Source organism: Cyprinodon variegatus, unplaced genomic scaffold (genome assembly GCF_000732505.1).
Source record: "Cyprinodon variegatus isolate N-32 unplaced genomic scaffold, C_variegatus-1.0 Scaffold224, whole genome shotgun sequence".
Classification (NCBI taxonomy): domain Eukaryota; kingdom Metazoa; phylum Chordata; class Actinopteri; order Cyprinodontiformes; family Cyprinodontidae; genus Cyprinodon; species Cyprinodon variegatus.
In genome coordinates this window covers 474,197-492,502 of record NW_015150677.1, presented here as the reverse complement: position 1 = coordinate 492,502, position 18,306 = coordinate 474,197, and the positions used below count along the sequence as shown (strand labels likewise).

Here is an 18,306-nt window from a genome sequence, read left to right as displayed (position 1 = left end):
CTGAGCCTTTCACACCAAGAGACCAATGGACGTCCTGGTGTGTGTGTAGCAAATGGGTCTAAAAAAAGAGGGATCCCTGCTGTGAAAGACAAAAGCTGTAGAAAGCTGAGAAAAAAAACCCACATAGCTACAACTTACAAGCCCTTGAACTTGACGTAGAACTCCTCCACCTCTACTTCCTCACCCGACTCCAGCTGAAAGCAGAGAAAAAAGGTTAATAATCACCGAAAATATAGCAGCAGGACGGTGAAAGAGCAGAAGCGGATCGTCATTGTTGTAAAACATGTGGTTAAAAATGGTGAAGTGGCACACGAGGAGCCTGGACTCGGCTTCACACCGACATGTCAGTCAGCAGACTCAGAGGAAGCTTTTGTTTCCCTCATGCCAGCTATTTGACCTTTTGTTAAAATGACTAAGACTGGAGCAAAACGCTTAATTTTTTCCACACTTGTGAAAGACGGAAGCTTAGCAGCTCCTTAGCTGTCCAGACTCATTCACTGTAATGTAGCTGCAGCAAACGCACACAGCATTATTGTACTACCACTACTACTGTAATGCCATGAATCATCAATCACGTGCGCGCGCGCTCTGCCTGAGGAAACACTAACTTGGCGTCTGGCTTAGCTAGCGTTGTGGTTTTGGCTGTGTGCCAAGCCTGGGGTCAACTTTGAATGGAGCTGTGAGAAAAGGATGGGTGTGTGCGTGTTAGGGAGTAACCCCACGGGGAGCAGGCTGGCAAAGCACAGTTGGCTGTCGAGTGTGTGTGAGTTGGCCTCAGGACGACTTTTCCTTAGTTAAGACACATAAAACAAAGAAGGTTGACGCGCGTGAGGTCCATCAAAAACACACGTATTGAATTACAAGAACTCTGGTCTCAGCTTGGCGAGTGAATCCGGACGGACTTAGCCGTGGGTGTGTGAGAGCATATGTCTCTGACTGTGGGTGTGTGTGAGGGTAATCTCCTTAGGCCAGCTGTGGAGTGCGGCTCTTGTGTGACGTAAATCATGACTCAGGCCAGTCTTAGTCATGTCAGTGCCTGCAACTGTGTGGTGTCATTGTCTGAGATGAACTACACTGTCCCTCACACACAGGTTTAACATACATCAAGCCTTGAATCATATAATTTAATTTATTGTCCGGCCAACTTTTGCAGCTCCAAAAACAGCAGCTCTTCTGGGACTCTTTGCAGAGTAAGTCAAGTTATTCCACACATTGTGCATGTGTTAGGACAGGAAGGGGCCATCTCTAAACTGTTCCCACCTGACAAAGAGCATGAGACCGCCCAAAATACCGATCTCCTGACGACTGTCAAACCCAGAAGGCTTCACAGGGATTTAAACTCCCAGAAGAACATCCCTCCAAAGAATGCTGCGCTGCTCTACAGCTCAGTGGTGGCATGCTTCACACCTCTGCATCCGATGCTTCGCTCTCTACCTTTCCCCTTGTGAACTCGAAGCTTGAATGCAGGCACATGTCCATTCATGGTTCCTCAGCTAATCTGAAAACCACATTTTGGTTGGAGGTCTGTCTGCCACCGACTGCAGAGGGGAAGCGACCCCTGCTAACCATGAACCTCAGCATCCCACTCTGTCGTTTTTGCTTCATCTAAGACATTGTGACCCGGTGGCTGTCGTTAAACATCCCATCCCCTTAAACAATTAGCTTTGCGGGAAGAAATAGCTGGAAAATGTTAGGGCTGGGCTTCCTGCCGATGCTTACTTTCCCATCATGCTACTACTCTAGAGTTCAGGGATTTTATACCAGCTTTGGAGGGGTGAATGAATGTTTTTGGAAATCTAATCCAGGTGTTTGTGTGAAAGAATAGTTTCTTGTGTGTCTTACCTGCTTTTTGCCGCTACGCAAACCCATGATCTTCTCCACGACAGGCCCTTCAGTCTCAGTCAAATCCTGGAGCAAGAGAAAAGAGAAAAATATAAACATTCATTCCTGCTGACATTGTATAAACTAAGTGTTGGCCATCAGACCTCACCTGTTGCTGTGAGGAGGATGAAGGAGATTTCGGTGTTGTTGAATCATCCCCGCTGTCATCGTCATCAGAGATCCTGAACTCCAAGTCCTCAGTGTATCTCTTCCTCTTTACCTGACGACTCGAACGGCGCTTCTGATGGGAGCAAATATATCAGCACTCATATTATAATTGATAAGGACCACCTGATCTAACTTCAGTTTGGATACATAACAGTAAAATGCTTTGATCATAAGAAAGTTGAAGTTACAGGAATGACATGCTTCTTTAGAAGTTTTATTTTTTACAAATAAACACAGGCATTAAGTTAATGATGGCTCTAAATATAATCCAGTGTGAACAAACATCCGTAAAAGCCACCAATAAGGTAAAAAGTTTAAGTCAGTGAGTGTGTGATGTAATATCAGAATAAAGGCATCTGTTCAGGCTTGTTAAGAGAACATCTGCGAACATCTCCAAGAGAAAAGAAAATAGCAGATAGGTCTGGGAGAAAGCTGTGAAGTTTAATTAATGGAAAATATTTTAAGCTTTAGACATCTCATGGACAGGTCTATTTGCTATGATTTTAATTTTCGAAATATTTTAAAGTCATCAATTTAAAACTTTAATTGTAAAGGGTAATCTCAGCTGCTGAGGTGCCTTCCTGTTTCAGGGCTCTTTGCGGGCGACAAAGAGAATGGCTCATAAATCTGTGTAAAGAAAGGATGTAACGGCACGCTTTTGTTCCTTTAATGACCACTGCACATTGTAAGCAGGCTTTAAAAGGAGGGCATTGTGGTAAACACGCTCCTAGGGGTCGACTCTAAGGAGGTTAAACACAAAACTTCAAGCAAAAATGTTTCCAAAATATATCACTGGCAATGAAAAGTTGCTGACAGAGCATGAAGACAACCCGACAGGCGGGGTTCGCCCGCTGGTCTGTCAACAAGACAGGTTTACAACACAAACCTTCTGTGGCTCGGTGCTTCGCCTACAAGCTGTGACAACCAGTGATCAGAGGTGGTTTGATGGCCTTCGACTTTTAGTGTTGGGAATTTGTTATTTTTGGCATGTCCTTAACTTTCTGATGAACTTTAATTCTGCAGGATAATGATTGCTGAAAAGCCATATCCTACCTGAACACCATCATCATCCTCTTCTTCGGGGGGAGAGGGGAGTGGAGACTTCACCTCCACATCGTCACCCACTGATGACTCCCTCTTCCTCTTGGCATCCTTCTTAGCAGCACTGGCCCCGCCCTCTGATTCCACCTTTTTACTGCTGTGGGAATAAAGGATAAAAACGAAAATATGAGCACCACCCTTTTATTAAGAAAAAAAAGGTCAAAAAATACACCAAATCTTTTTTTAATGAAATCACCTGGGTATGAGACAACCAAACCTCCCTGCGTGTGCGTGTTCATTTTTGTGTGTGTGGCCGTCTGTCCCAGGGCAATCGCCATGTTTGATTTACCCATTTAGAAATCATTAGTGTGCCTCAGGCTCTGGCACACAGGGGGTTAATATGATGAAAGACTGCATGGAGGCATGGGAGCAAGATGGAGAGATACAGGCACAGAGAGGAGGGGGTCCAAGAGAAACAGACAGGCAGACCCAGAGAGGCCCCAGAGAGAGGAGGTGGGAGGAGCTGAGTTTCCCCCAGGCCTCCACTAATCTCTGGCATGGATAGAGAGAGAGAGGAACTGGCTCCATCTGTGCATTAACACCACAGAGGTGAGAGGACACCCAGCATCCTTTCCCTGTATCTCGTACAGCATGTCTCCGTCCTTAGATCTCTCAGAAAGACGACTTGCTCATGGTGCAGGCCCGATGACAGCTGCCTGCAGGGGAGGGGGGCTCAGCCTGGACCCATAATATCCATCACTGTCCTTCCTTTATTACTCAATCTGGGTTCTGATCCGCTACGGCAGGCATGTCCAAAGACGGTTCTCGAGTGCTGCTCTCCTGCAGGATTTAAGAGTTTTTCTCTACTTCAGCCTAGATGATTGCCATTGATAGCTGGTTAATAGGCTTTTCCTGAACTGCAATCACCTGAAACATAAAAAACCTGTGGGACAGCGGCCCTCCAGGACCCACTTTGGACATGCCTGTTCTACGCTTTAGGTCAAAAGTCGCAATTCATCACTCATTTATATTCTTGCCGTTTTAAGAATAATGACATGATTAATAGATAGATATCCATTTCTGGAATGATGATTTTCTATTACACGGTTCGGTACCGTCCAGTTCTGCCTCTGTCTTTACTGTAGATAGAACCATCTTGACATGGGGAGAAGATTTTTACCACTGCGGCACTGGTTAGGCTGTGGTAAAACAGCTTCACTCTGTCTCTAACGTTTTATACATTTAAAAAAAACAAACCGCTTTTCCCTTGCATTGACCTAAAGTGCCGAGTTCCAAGAAGCTCAACATATCAGCTAATATTCAGGCTTGCTGTCATGTGTAAACAGCAGAAATGTCAGCACGTTTACATTATGGCCTGCTAGCATTCAAGCAGCTGAAAGAATACCCCTGGGTATAGTCAGGGTGGTAGTGTTTGTGTTGCTGGATTAATATTAAATCTTCAGTCAGATCTAGATTAGTCAGGAATAAGGTCTGAAAAGCAGAAAGTCTCAAAGCAAGTGGCTCAAATATCAACATCTGTGGCCCTCAGGGGCAGAGTGCCAAGACAAGCAGATCTGTATATATGATGAAGCCAAGTCATCAGAAAGGTCTCCACCTCCTGATCTATAGAAGCTCCTGCTTCAGCAGGGACATGACAACATGAAGGGTTAATTGTTAAAGAAACTTAAAAATATATATCCTATCAAACAATTAAAATGAAACCAAATAAACAAGCTTGTTCATGCAGCAGGATTTAGCTGAAAAATTAGTAAAATGTAACATCTATTAAATACATAAGTGTGTGGACTGGGGCTGAGAAAATTAATTGGGGACTCTAAAACATGCATTTAGAGCAACCCACTTAAAGATTTAATTATACCGAAAATTCTTAAAAAAAAAAGAAATAAAAAAAAAAGATTTTAAGTATTTCTGATTAACGAGTTTTCTATTTAAGAAAATGGTTTGTCCGGCTTAGCTTTAGGTGGTTAAAATTCTGTAAAAAAAAAAAAAAAAAAAACTTGATTAAGGAACCTTTTGCTATTGGATTATGAATCGATTAATTGAAAAAACAAAACAATAAAAAAAACAAACAAACAAAAAAAGATTAAAGATCTTTGATTAAAAGATTAATCGATTAGCAAAATAATCGTTAGTTGCAGCCCTAATGTAAAATCACTATTACAACATCAAAGACCAAATTACACCACCAATAAAGGGTTCAGTTAGTATTTAAACATACTGATGTTACTAAAAAAAAATCCTTGTCATATGAACTTTAACAAATTATGAGCTAGAGTGTTTCTTTTAATGCCAAGTACAGGTTTATACAAAAAAAAAAAAAAAAAAACATCTAGTGCATAATTAGCATCCGGCTACCTGACTGAAAGAAGTTTAATGATAATTATGATTTAAATAAAGATGATTTCTTCAAAGTATGAAGATTAGGGACCACCCTGGGCATCCTCTTCATCAGTCTGTTCAGAACAGGTTGTCTTCAGTCAGAGGCTTCTCCAGAGCTGCTGCAGGACAGACCACTACAGAAGATCCTTACTGCCTGCAACCATTAGCGTCTACCATGACCTGTTAAAGAAACTCTAAGAGTTACAAGAACATTTGTTTTCCATTTGAAACGTAAGTATTTCTAAATATAATCTAAAATGTAAAAGAAATTATGGTATTAAAACCGTTTATTTTATTGACAACATGAGACTGGATCCAGGGCAGAACCAGCTGTGCGTTTGGATAAGGAGAATCCATTTTTATTATAAGGCAAACTCTACATTACAGAGGCAGACAGAAACAATGGTTTGTCCAACTAGCCTCCAAAAATGATGGTAAATCTGTGTGTGTGTTTTTTTTTCTGGGCTGAGCTGCCCTCTGCAGAACTGTTCGCCAGGATCTCTTTCCTCCACACCGCCTCCCCTCCTTCCTCCTGCTCTCCCCCCTCTCTCCATCTCTCACCCCCCCTCTGTCCCTGGGGCCCTTCTCCTTTCATCCTCACGCCAAGAGCAATCACCATCTCCGTGGTAACGGCTGGTCATGTGACCTGCACCTGTTCCTCTGGCTGGTCGCCACACGCTGGAGCCATCTGGCCACACACACACCCACACACACACACAGCCTTCTCCACTTGGCTGCCTTCTCCCCTCTCTCCCTCCTAGCGTCTTCATGGCCTCACTTCCTAACAGCAACATCACCTCTCTGCAGCCCCTTCTACTCACTGCATCCTTCAGACCTCTTCACTCCAATCTTTCAATAAGAAGAGCATTTTATTGCTTCATCCAATCAAATCAGGATAGTCAAGTAAATTTCAATAACTTTGTTTTATCTCCTCAAATGTGGCTCCTAAATATTTTGGGCTCCAACAAAAACTTTGTTGTAATATTTCAAGACTATGATAAGCAGATCACCAAGGCCATACTCAAGTCTCAGTACTGAAATCTCCTAATATCTTTAGGTGTCAAATATTTAGTGACTTAGTATGAATTATACGTTTTTATTAGAGTTGTCAAAGATCAACTTTTACACCTTCTATAGGCGTTGAAGGTGACACAGCAACCCTTTCAGGTCACTCTCAGCCCCGTCCTGTAAGCTTCTACCAACACGACCAAATAAACCAACCAACTTAGCCTTTAAATCCACTTACAGCAAACGGGGACGACTTCCAACAGCATTTGGGTCATAACTTCTTACTAAATCTTATATCATGGTCTACGTTCACACTGCAGCCTGAAGTGACCCAAATCCGATTTTTTGGCCCATATGCGACCTGGATCTGATCTTTTCATGGCTGTCTGAACAACACAGATCCGATTTTTTCCAATGCGACCCAGGCCCCTTGGCTATGCGTTCCTGAATATGATCTTTTAAAATGCGACTTGTGTCTGAACGGCCAGGTCGCATTCATCCGACCTGAACGCCATTATTACCCGACAAAGGTCACTATACTGGGTCTTGCTATGAAGAAGCGGCAAGAAAAACAACAACCATGGCAGACGATGATTTAGAGAGCAGTATTCATGTTTAACATCTTGAAAAGATTGTGTTTTTATGGTTGGGAATGATCGCTAGATGCACTCCGGCACTACCATCCATGTTTACTTGCGTAAACAACTAGTTGTGAACTTCTTCACTAACAATGGCAATAAACCCGATTCTGATTCTGATTCTGATAGAGCACACTGGCCTGTGATATCATCTCGTCCTCTACTGCGCATGCGGGACACTTGCGTTGTATGACTGCAGTTCACACAGGAGATCAAATACAAGTCGCATATATTTGGAAATGTGAACGGCAACGCAAGAAAAGAAAAAAATAATCGGAATTGAGCATCAAGGCCTGTAGTTTAAACGACGCCACAGTGACTCATATCAAAGTAAATCACTGCCACTATCTTATAAAAGCAATATTCAAAGTGGGAAACTTATTCAAGTGACGGTTTATAAAATGGTAGAAACCTTGGAACAATGGAAGCACAGCAATTTCTTTTTTGAAGTTGCTCTCTGCTGTCGGGCTATGGCCTATTCTCCTGCCTCGGTGAGCAAATGACAGTCCTAAGGTTCACGTCTTCAAAGCGCTTCCCTCATGTAAATGAACAAATAAGGAGTTAAAGGTGTTTAAAAACCCTGTCAGTGGCTTTTACACTAATTAAAATCAGGGTATCAACCTTATTCCATTATGATTCCAAAGGTTTCAGTGTAACCGAGCTGAAATGTGCTGGAAAGGGTGCCAAGATGTCAGTCAAAGGGCCGTCACGCTCATAAAGGGCAGATTAGACTTCTGTAACCGCACACATCTAATGTCGCTTGGGTCTGGTCGCGAACCAGTTTTGCTGGTATGCTTCTGCACAGTCGGTCTGGAATTTCTCGGGACGCACAGCAGTTTCCCGCCATAGTGCAACGGGGAGCCTATTTGAGAATTTGTGAGAACTTCAAGATAACTGCAAGATATCACGTTCACGGAGATGGATCTAGAGTTCCTGGTGACGAAGAGGAACAGGTTCTGTTAATGGAGTTGGCAAAAAGAAAAAGGAGGAAGCATAGGTTGTCCATTGTAGCACCGAATCGAGAAAGACGACCTCACAGACAGCCGGAAAGGCATAGCAAGGACCAATCACAGCTGCTTTTTGTCTGCAAACTTCCGCTTGAAGTCTGCACAGGTTTGCGACCGTCCAACGAGTAGTCAGGATTTTTTTTGAGGTGAGCGACGACGGTTGCGGAACCTGTTACAGAGACAGATTTGACGGTTGCAGAATCTATGCGTCAGAAGCATAAATTGGCCTTTACAGTGACTATTTTTATGTGAAACGGCTGCTATGCTGAAATACGCTTTTGAGAACGTTAAGGTAGAAGAGCATTACTTTCCAGATAAGCATAGATAACCACAGGATCCTGCAGAAGAGAGTGAGGGTAGCAGAGAAAGTAAAAGGGGCATTCCTCCCATCTGTGCTGCTGAATATTTGCTCAGCTTTCAAGCAGTCAACAGCTATTTAGATTACACACATTCTATTATTCTGTTGGATTTAATCAATTATGACCTTTTATATGAAGCATTTGATCCATTAACCAGTTTCTTTCAACTAATCTAATGAATGACAGACAATTAAAAAACAATGAATGGAAACCTTGACGTTTGAAAAAGAAAGTCCTTTCTCAGTCACCCTGATTTAAGATCACAGGTGCTTAGCACGGGCCCTCGCACATGCAAGTCAACTACGGGGCATCAAGGGCATGATCAATTGTTTTCAGATCTGCCTAGAGCAACATAGGAAAGGGACCAGTTAGGTCAAATATGGAGAGTGATGTAGACAGGAAGAAGAAAGAAGCAAAGGGTGGGGTGTAAGGGACACCTGCTGCTGTGATGAGTCATAACACCAAGCCTTCATAATCCCTCCTCTGTCCAATAAAGAGAAACATAAAGAGGACCAGAAGGCAACGCACACACCTAGCAGAAAGTGCTGGATGTGCAGACAAGCTGCAAGCAAGGTGCCTGCATGCAGGCCCGACTTCTTTGTGTATTGCAAACAAATCACCCCAGCACACACAAACACACACGGAGGGAAGGGTGTGGCAGCTGAGAGTGGTGTTATTTATAGATGTGCTCCCTCAGAGAGGTAGACAGGGGAGGCGTGATAAAGGGAGCAGGGGGAAAATAAGGATGGAGAGGAAAGGCAAGGTCAGAGGAGAGCAGTTAGCTGACTGGACAAGTAAACCACCTGATTCTCTCAGCATCGCCCACACCCACACATGGACAGCTTATAGCAGCAGAAAGGTGAACGACTGCATACTCATCTCCTCCTTTATCCTATTTACCATCAAAACTGATAGTGGATTGCATTCAGCAGGGCCTGCTTACCACTACAAAGTTACATCAAGGTTTTAGAATAACAATTTCAATCGTGGCATTCTCATGGCTAACGATGCTAGTAATTAGATATAAGAAAAAAATAACTACATGGAACATATCCTATATGCTAATGTATTGAAGACATTTAGTGCAATGTTATCATAATTAAAATCTATATAAATCAAAATTTACAAATTGCAGAGAAACATTATGTTTAGCAAGACTTAAACACTGATGTTCTCACTCCAGGCCTTTAGGTGGCAGTAATACACTTAAAGTGAGTTTGCTGCTACACAGAAAGGAAGAGAAAGCTGCAGCTAGCAGCAGATCCATGCATGGATCCACACAACGGTAACAGTAAAGTCCTGTGACCATGGACTCTGGACAAGGATGCGTTCACTTTCATTAAAACAACAACTAGAGGGAAACATCTACCGAATGTGGTTAGTGTGGAAGAAAAAAAATAAAATCACAATATCGAAATTAGAGGATGAAAAATGAAAAAAACTATACGATTTTAGCATTTGGCAAAAATCGTTCAGCCCTAAAAGAAGGATCAAATGGCACAAAAAGTAACTGACAATAAAACGTTAGAAGCATCAGGTTAATGGGCATTTCTTAAATACACTGCATGCTGCAAACATTTTGCTTTCAACCTAAAAAACTAAAGTTACATTTTCGGTCTTCTGGTCAAATCTATTTATTTATCTAAAATGAAACCCATGATAAAGATATACAAATTAATTGATTATGTAGAAATAATTGCCCCAAATAAATCGCCAACCCAAAAGTTGCTACAAGCTTCCTCCCCAAAGAGTAGGAAAGCAGCACAGTTCTGGTCAAAAAGCTTTAGAAACAGTCATGGTGTGTAAATAATGTGAGCGTAACTGATCATTCCTACAGCAAACTGAGCAGACGGCCTTAACTAATACATAATCATGTCTGCTTGAAAGCTCAAAATACATTTAGCTGTTTGTGGTAAATTTTCCAAGATATTTATCAGAATAAACAATTAACAAGATAATGCATGAACTGAATTATAACTGGAAAAAGTAATCGTTTGTAGGGATTGCTTAAGCTTAAGCAGCATCATGTCCTTTTAGATGGAGGTTACAATGTGCATGTTTTAAGAGATTTTTTTAGCAAAAATCAGCAGTGTGAGAATACTGAAGAATGCATAGAGAAAAATGAGAGCACTCACGTACACACCATTATCCTGATTTCAGTCTGAGAAGATGCTTATAAAAGACAAACTGCCTGGTGTGCTAGCTGTTGTTGCCCCAACTCATCTGCAAAACGCTTTGCTGACAAAGTGAGACTTCTGAGAATGCCACAAACATGTCAATAAATGGTAGTGAAACCCAAAAGGCAGCCTGCGTTCAGATGGTTTTACAGCACAGCCTTACATCCCGTTTACACCCATAAAGTAAAGCCTTCCGTCTGCTTTATGGTGGTTTATTTGTTCATACAAATATGCAAATACAGCAAACAGAAAAAAAAAACACACACACACACACTGCAGTGTGGTAAGGCAGCGAGACGAAAAAAGGAGGAAAAAAAATTTACTCTAGCTTTGCAGCATTTATCGCCTGCTAAATATAATTGAACAAGAATGCTGAAAGCAGCCTAAAACTTTCTTTTTAATGCGTAACAAGAAAAAAGTTTTCTTATAGCTTTAAGATGTAGTAAATGAGGCTTTTAAGGAAATTATCAGATTTAGGAATGAAGCCCCGCTGCTAAGATAACACAAAAACAAAAAACATCTTTACTTAATGGCAATTAACATGTGAAACTTTGGAATGATGCCTTGCTGTTAAAAATGAACTTGTTAAAGACCTGAAGGCTTGTTTATGGAGAATGAGCTATGACTAATGAAGAACTCAGCTACTAAAAAAGAAAAGCCGAACGTCTTCCAAAGAATTAAAAATCCGACACCTGTCTTGATTGTTTGTGATGCGGGTGTTTGACTTGAATTAGAACAATCTAGAGGAAGACGATGGAGGGGAGGAAAAGGTGACATCAGCCATCAGGAAGGGGTGGATTTGGGAAAGGAAGGAATAAAACTGAAGTTAAATGGGGGATTGCAGAGGTCCACCATTTTAGGGTAGGAGTGAATGGCCTGCAGCCATTATTATGCTAAATTAACCTGGGAGCTCCAGGCCGCCACTCAAGATGGAGGAAGGCTTGACAACAGATAAGAGCCAGTTTAGTTTACCAACACACACTGGGCTGGGAATGGACTCCCCACCCCCACACTTCCTCTGTCCTCACACACACACACACACACAGCTGGGGCTGTTGAGTGGTCAGCTGCATGGTCCTCATTATCATTAGACGCCATTTTCTGCCAGAAAGATTACCAAAGACCCCTCCCCCAAGAAATGCATGCGCACACTAAACTCCAGCCCACTCATCTGCCCCACCTCCCTTCCAGTGGCCGGTGCAGGCATACCTCCCCCAGTGCTGACCCCCTGCCTGCTGCCCCACCTCATTGGCATAAAAACAGAGATGAGAGGGACTGAAGCTCGGGGGTCTAGAGCGGGATGGGGGCCGTCCTGACACATTCCTCAGCCTGATCAAGTTTCCACCTTCACAATGATGCGCTGAGCCTCGCACACAAATGCTCAGAAGCTCTCTTAAGCGCTGCTCTACTCCTTTCATTATAGAACACATGAAACAAAGCGAAAAAATTGGAGATCTAGCAGGATGAATTTTGTGGCTCATTTCCATCTTCCGGGGTTTCCTAGAACCGACACAGACTTTTTATATCAAAATAAAATGACAACAAATTGACATTTGTTTTTTTAAAACCATCAGCATTCAGTTTGTTTGTGCATCAAGCTTCTCACCCAAAATTATGCTTTACAAGTAAAACTTTTATTTGACTCCACACTTTTTATGAGAGATGCCAAGATGGCTCAAACTTTGGGAACTTTGCCCCGAGAAAGATTCTTACATTTCCAAAAGTCTGCCTAGTTTTCCAAATCCAACGTTTTGAACCACATAGGTTGAAAGTTAAGCAGAGCAATACTTAAATGCTGACTGATTGCAAACTTTGAGTCATCTTCCTGAACTAACACCTTTCACACCAAAAGAGGGTGCACGCTGATGGTGCTTATGTAACGGTACATTTTTTGCAACTGGATGAAGGTTTGATTATTGAGTTTTGGCCCATTTTTTCACTGATCATCACTAACCAAACTATAAATCACCCAATTCTGGTTAATAACAGATGTCCCTGAGAACCTGTGGCAAGAACTACCATCCACATTCAGAGTAACTGGGGCCAATTAATACAGCTTAAAAACCTAACCTCAGATTTTTAATCATACCAATTCTGAATCATCTCTTTTCTCACTTAAGTTTCATAAAAAAAAAATAAATAAAAAAAAATAAAAAAAAATTTCAGGTTTGCCACCAGGGATGGTAAAAAGATGTTAACGGCGGCTAGAAAGAGTAAGAAAAGGCAGAAAAGAGCGGAGTAAATAAAGTTGACCGTAAAAAATATTGACAAAATCTGACAAGAACTTCAAGTTCAGTCAGGCAAATCTATATTTTGTTTTAACATGGAGACTATTTAGTATAAAAACAGCTGAAGCCTCTCTAATCAGTCACCATTTAGAAGAATCAGACCAACGGTGAATTAATCCAACCAGTAATTTGAATTCAGAGCCTCCAAAAATCCAGCTGATCTGAGCTATAAAGCAAATAGAGAGAGCCATTAAATAACATGTTCCTTTGATATAATGACCACATACTGTGGTTTATTTCAATTTAACCCCACATTCCCTCTCCTGCTGGCAGAAATGCTCCACTCCATCCAAAACCGGTGTTAATCCATCACAAACACCTACTGCAGCCTCAGAAATAATGGCACCCCTCACCAACAGCACAGACTTATTCTGAAAAGATAATGCACCTTTCAAAGGTTTTCTACACGTGTCAGGAAGTCTGTCTGTCAGTGACACTGAGTGGGGTGACATAACAAGACCCCAGACAACAGTTTCACCTTCCACCTGAAGTTTGAACCCTGCAGCTCTGTGTCCAACAGAAAAAACGTATGAATATGACTGATCCTCAGATCCGTCATGGAGCTCTGGTTCCCTGCTTCACCAGGCTCTGTGATAAGGAGTCCCCCCCCCCCACATAAACACTGTGTGCTACAGTTCACAGCTCAGAGGTTGTGACCCTTTCAGTTCCCCCTGGTTGGTCACATGAGTGATGGATGCAGCATGTGTGCGTGTGCGAGTGTGCACGAGCTTCTGTTCATGTGTAAGCAGCAGCTTCAGGATTCCTTCAGCAAACAGATCTCCCCTCTAGGAATATCTGATTATGATGTGTGAGACCAAGCTCTAAGTTAGATCATTCAAAGAGTTGTTTTTCAGTTGTTTTAATTAAAAGCCGCTTTAGCTTCTAAACTCTTATTCCTCTGCATGGTTATGAGGAACTGACATAAAACCAAAAACATTTTAGGAATTGGAACGTCGTCTAGTATAATGAAGCAGCAACTGTACAGGAATTTAATCGTTTCAACCAGCACACAGAAGGTTTCTTTGTTTCTCCAAGTTGATTTAAAGCTATGCTCCACACCTTTCTGGGAAAACCTTTCAGATCACTTTAGATTAATTTAATCAAATACAGAACAGTTTTTCCTTTTCATTGCAGGTTTCTATAACTAAATATTTTCAAAGCAGGTTTCCTGCAGACGTCCCTCATAATCTGTAAGGTGACCAATAAAATGCATGACTGTTGAATGACTCCAAATAGGCCCCATGTCAAACAACTTGAGAAACTTCATTGTTCAAATTAAAATCTTTCCTTTATTTGGGGGTTATTAGTATTCGGTCTAACGGAGGCAAAAAGTCTGAGAGCTATGAAAGAGCACTGCATGGATTCTAGGAAAATGTTGGAACAAGGAGACATATCAAAGCTGTACGTGAAAAGAAGCAGGCTAGTCTGAAAGGGTCATCCTCAAAGCAAGCGGGAATACAAACATATTGGTGCTAGTTAAAGCTGTCAGCATGATTACCGTCATCCATGTTTGCTTTAGCATCCCATGAATCATGGCTTTGGAGGAAATCTTGCCCAAGCACACAAAATCAAACCCCTTGCAAACCAAATGCAACTGAAATCTTTGGAGATCAAGGTGGAAATCGGCGCTACATGATGCCGCACTGATTCCCACGCCATCTGATAGGCTAATGTTTGCGTCACTAATATAACTGACCATAAAGCAGGATTTGATTGTTTCTTTTCTCAATTGCACTTTTTAGAAATTGTATTCTGTAAAATCTTGCAGTTAAAATCCAGCCTGTTGACAAACCTTCCTTGGCAGATAAACAATCATATATTATCTTGAACATGAAAAGACACAGTTTCGGGGCTCCTACCTGGTTTTCTTAGGAGTCTTGGCCTTGGGTGTGGTGCTCTTGGCTTTCTTCTCCTTGGGCTCCTTGGGCTCTTTGGGAGTCTTGGGTGTTTTGGGGGTCTTCGGGGTCTTGGGCTCTTTGGGCTCCTTGCCCTCCACCTTCTCCTTTGGTTTCTTTTTCCGCTTCTTCTTCTCCTCCAGTGGCGGCAAAGTCCCTTCAACAGTTCCTGTGCCGGTAACCTGTTCGCTTGCATTGCTTCCTGTTGCAGGAAACTCCGACTTCACGTCCTCATCTCCTCCTTCCTTTGCTCCTTTTTTGCCTCCATCGTCTTTATCTCCTTCCACTGCTTTAGCTTTCTTTTTCTTCTTCTTTTTTGGCTTGGTCTCCTGATCAGTAGGCTTCTCTGTGCTGATAGGCTGGCTGGGGGCTCCGGCACCAACCGTTGGCCTGTCAGGAACCATCATTGAGGCGTCACCTGACAGGTCTGAGGGGGAATGCTGGTGGGGAGAGAAAACCAAATTAAATTTTTTAGGAACTTTACAGAAATCATAGATAAGCTGTGTAGATAGATTTTATTTTCTTCACTCAGCCATAAGACAACACGCATACAAACAGGAAGAAAAAAAAGATTAGAAGAATTCCAAATGAGCATGGAGTATTGGTTTGTTAAAGTTTCATGAAGAGATAGTCATGCCGATTGATTTTTACATTAGTTATATCATCCAAGCAACCATTTTTTGGTTACATGGATATAAACAACATTTTTCAGCAAATCCAGCAAAATTGTAAGGTTAAACAAGTTCTGCTCTGTCTTGTTGAGTGGAACTGCTTCATATGTATAAATACCCTAATGTTGTCTATGTGGGATGTTTCCTACTGTAAAGTAAGTAATAAAAAGGTTAGTTAAAAACTTAATGAGCCAAGTTAAAAAAAAAGTAATTTCCTGTATAAGCATTAATGTTCTAAGCATTATTTTGTTACATAAAAGTGTATTTCCTTTTTTTTCTCTCCATTATTTTCTTATAGATGAACTCTGGCAGTCTTGTTCATTCACCCTTGAATTGAAATTTTTAATCTTAAAATATTTTATAAATGACCTATAAAGGGTTAATGAAAACACCTCTTCTTGTAGTTCAAACAAAAGTGTATAAATTAAAACTGATATGTTTACTTGACCTGTAAGTCAAGCTATTTACAATCAGCAAAAAGTCTCTGAACTAAAAAAAAAAAAAAAAAAGACAGAACTGTTGTTAATAAGCAATGTTGATTTCGCTGACCATGATTGTAACCCCTGCAGGACAAATCCGACATATATGCTATTAATTGTCTCTGCTGATGAATCAAGTGATGGCCGGCAGCATCAAAGCACCCCAAGGCTTTAAATCATTAAATTAACTATTTTTCCTTTTTTAACTCCACCAAGTGAAACCCCAGTACCAAGATAAAGAATTTGATACCGGCCGATGCCTCCCTGCTTCAGCAGCACTTTGTCAGCCCATACTGATGGACTGAAAAAGCAGGGGTTGTATCAGTCTGGAATGGCAGCCAACAGAGCAGAGGGGTAAAAGGGATCATATTTCTATCCATCCATGTATAAAAAGCTGCCATCTTCTCCCCGCCTTCCACTCCCTGTTGCTACAGTTTCCGCCCCCCTAGCCTCGTCCTCCGGCAGGCTAACCTTAGTAAACAAACTGGCTGACACCTCATTTTTCCTCCCTCTAGTCTCTCCTGTAGACTAATCTCTGTGCTCCTTCTCCCTGCACCTCCTCTTTGCTCCCAAGTAAGCTTTCAGTGACAGGAAACTGGTTACCAGCTGTTGGGAGCCTCTCCAGCTGCCTCTGCTTCCCCCTCCTCTTCTCTGCCTCCCTGCCTCCCTCCCGCTTTCTCTCTCTCCAGCTGCTCAGGGTCCCAGTAGCAGATGGGAAATCAGGCATCATGACACGAATAAATTATCTCCATACTTCAAAAAGGCACAGCGAGGGAGAACGTGCGAGTGTGTGTGTGTCGTACCACAGCCAGAGACACTATGCCTTTGAGAGTCCGTTGGTGTGCATGTGTAACACGTGCGCTTTGCTTTTTCTTTACGTGCGTCTGTGTGTCTATGTAGTGTGAGCATCAGCAAGTTTCTCTGTACACACACACCGGATATTTTTTCCACACCAGGGAGGAAAGAGTTGGGATGCCATCACTAAAAGTTCACTTCCATCAGAAGAATGCTAATGTACACACAACCCCAGAAATGCTGCAAGGTCACACATCACACTACCCCGGCGCAAACAAACACCTGCTGACACACACGTAAAGTGAGCCTTTTAGACGCACAAATCGGGGGAAGGGAGGGTAAACCTAAGGAGAGTGGGATAGAGAGACAATAGCAGGAAAAAGATGAGAGAAAGAGAGAGAAAGATGGTGAGATGCAGTGCCAGGAGATAAATCTGTCCCCCTGCCAAGCTTCTCAGGTAATCAATCATAGGAATGACAGTGGAGATGCATGATTTGTACACAATGTTGTGCACAAACAAACATCTCACTGCTGCGTCAGGTTGGGTGTTCGGCAAGAATTTAACATGTCCAACAAGAGGACAATTATAAAAGAGGTTGAAAAACAGTCATCGAGAAATACAAGTTAAAGGAAAACCAAAGAGTTTCTGCTATAGTTGCAGAATTTCATTAAAACCAAAAACTTTTAGCAAAAGGGAAGGTGGCTTTATGGTCCTTCCACTCGTATGAACTATCACACCCATTTATCTCCAATGAATACAAACCAGACCTGTTGGGCATCCATTAAAACCTGTTTATTTTAGTAGGTATTGCGTAAATGCTCTAAAAAAACATCAGGACAATCACAGGTTTAAGAAATACACGGAAGTAACGTGGAATGAAAAAGTAGTTTAGGTTGTAGCTAAAACCGTCCTGTATGCTCCAGCTATGATGATAAAACAAGCACATCATTTGACTATCTAATGAAGTAGAAGTTCAAAAGGTCCCCTATTACCCAGCTGCCTGTAAATGCTGTACAGCATCAGGTGGACTTCCCTGGCATGAAATCACTTTTATGTAGTAACGTCTGCTCATTGAGAAGCTTAAAGCAGTAATATTCAGCTTATTCAGATAAACCACCCTGATAACTTCAACATCAGGCATCAAAACCAATATTTTACAAAAGATTGCCTTTTGTCCGTAGGATATTTAGCTATATACAATTAGAAATAACTGGAACTGTACGTTATACAGCAAATAGGAAGGTTGAGGTCTAAGGGGGAAAAAAACTGAAAATACCGACTGATTAGCCTTCACTACATCAGGTTTCACCACCTCTAAAGCAACACTGTGAAGTTTGACCAGAGTATTAGCTTTATTCATATTTAGGACTTTGTGTGTATCAATACTCCATGCAGGCTGGCCTTCTCACCTATGTAACTCAAGAGGGTGGAATCCATCATCGAATGGGTCATGTGACCCAGAGCGCCACTTCAAAGCACAGGTGGCAGAATCAGTAGA

The 18,306-nt window shown here is 41.9% G+C and overlaps 1 protein-coding gene across 2 annotated transcripts in view; it reads right to left on the bottom strand.

Moving 5' to 3' along the window:
* Positions 1-18,306, bottom strand: part of chd7 (chromodomain helicase DNA binding protein 7) — an 81,765-nt gene that overhangs the window by 29,631 nt on the left and 33,828 nt on the right. For both annotated transcript variants that reach the window (XM_015380894.1, XM_015380896.1), the window contains 5 exons: positions 14,827-15,302; positions 3,103-3,247; positions 1,991-2,122; positions 1,843-1,908; positions 139-194 (listed from right to left, as the gene is read on the bottom strand). In XM_015380894.1, coding sequence (XP_015236380.1) covers positions 139-194; positions 1,843-1,908; positions 1,991-2,122; positions 3,103-3,247; positions 14,827-15,302 — 875 coding nt within the window. The remainder of the gene's footprint in view (positions 1-138; positions 195-1,842; positions 1,909-1,990; positions 2,123-3,102; positions 3,248-14,826; positions 15,303-18,306) is intronic.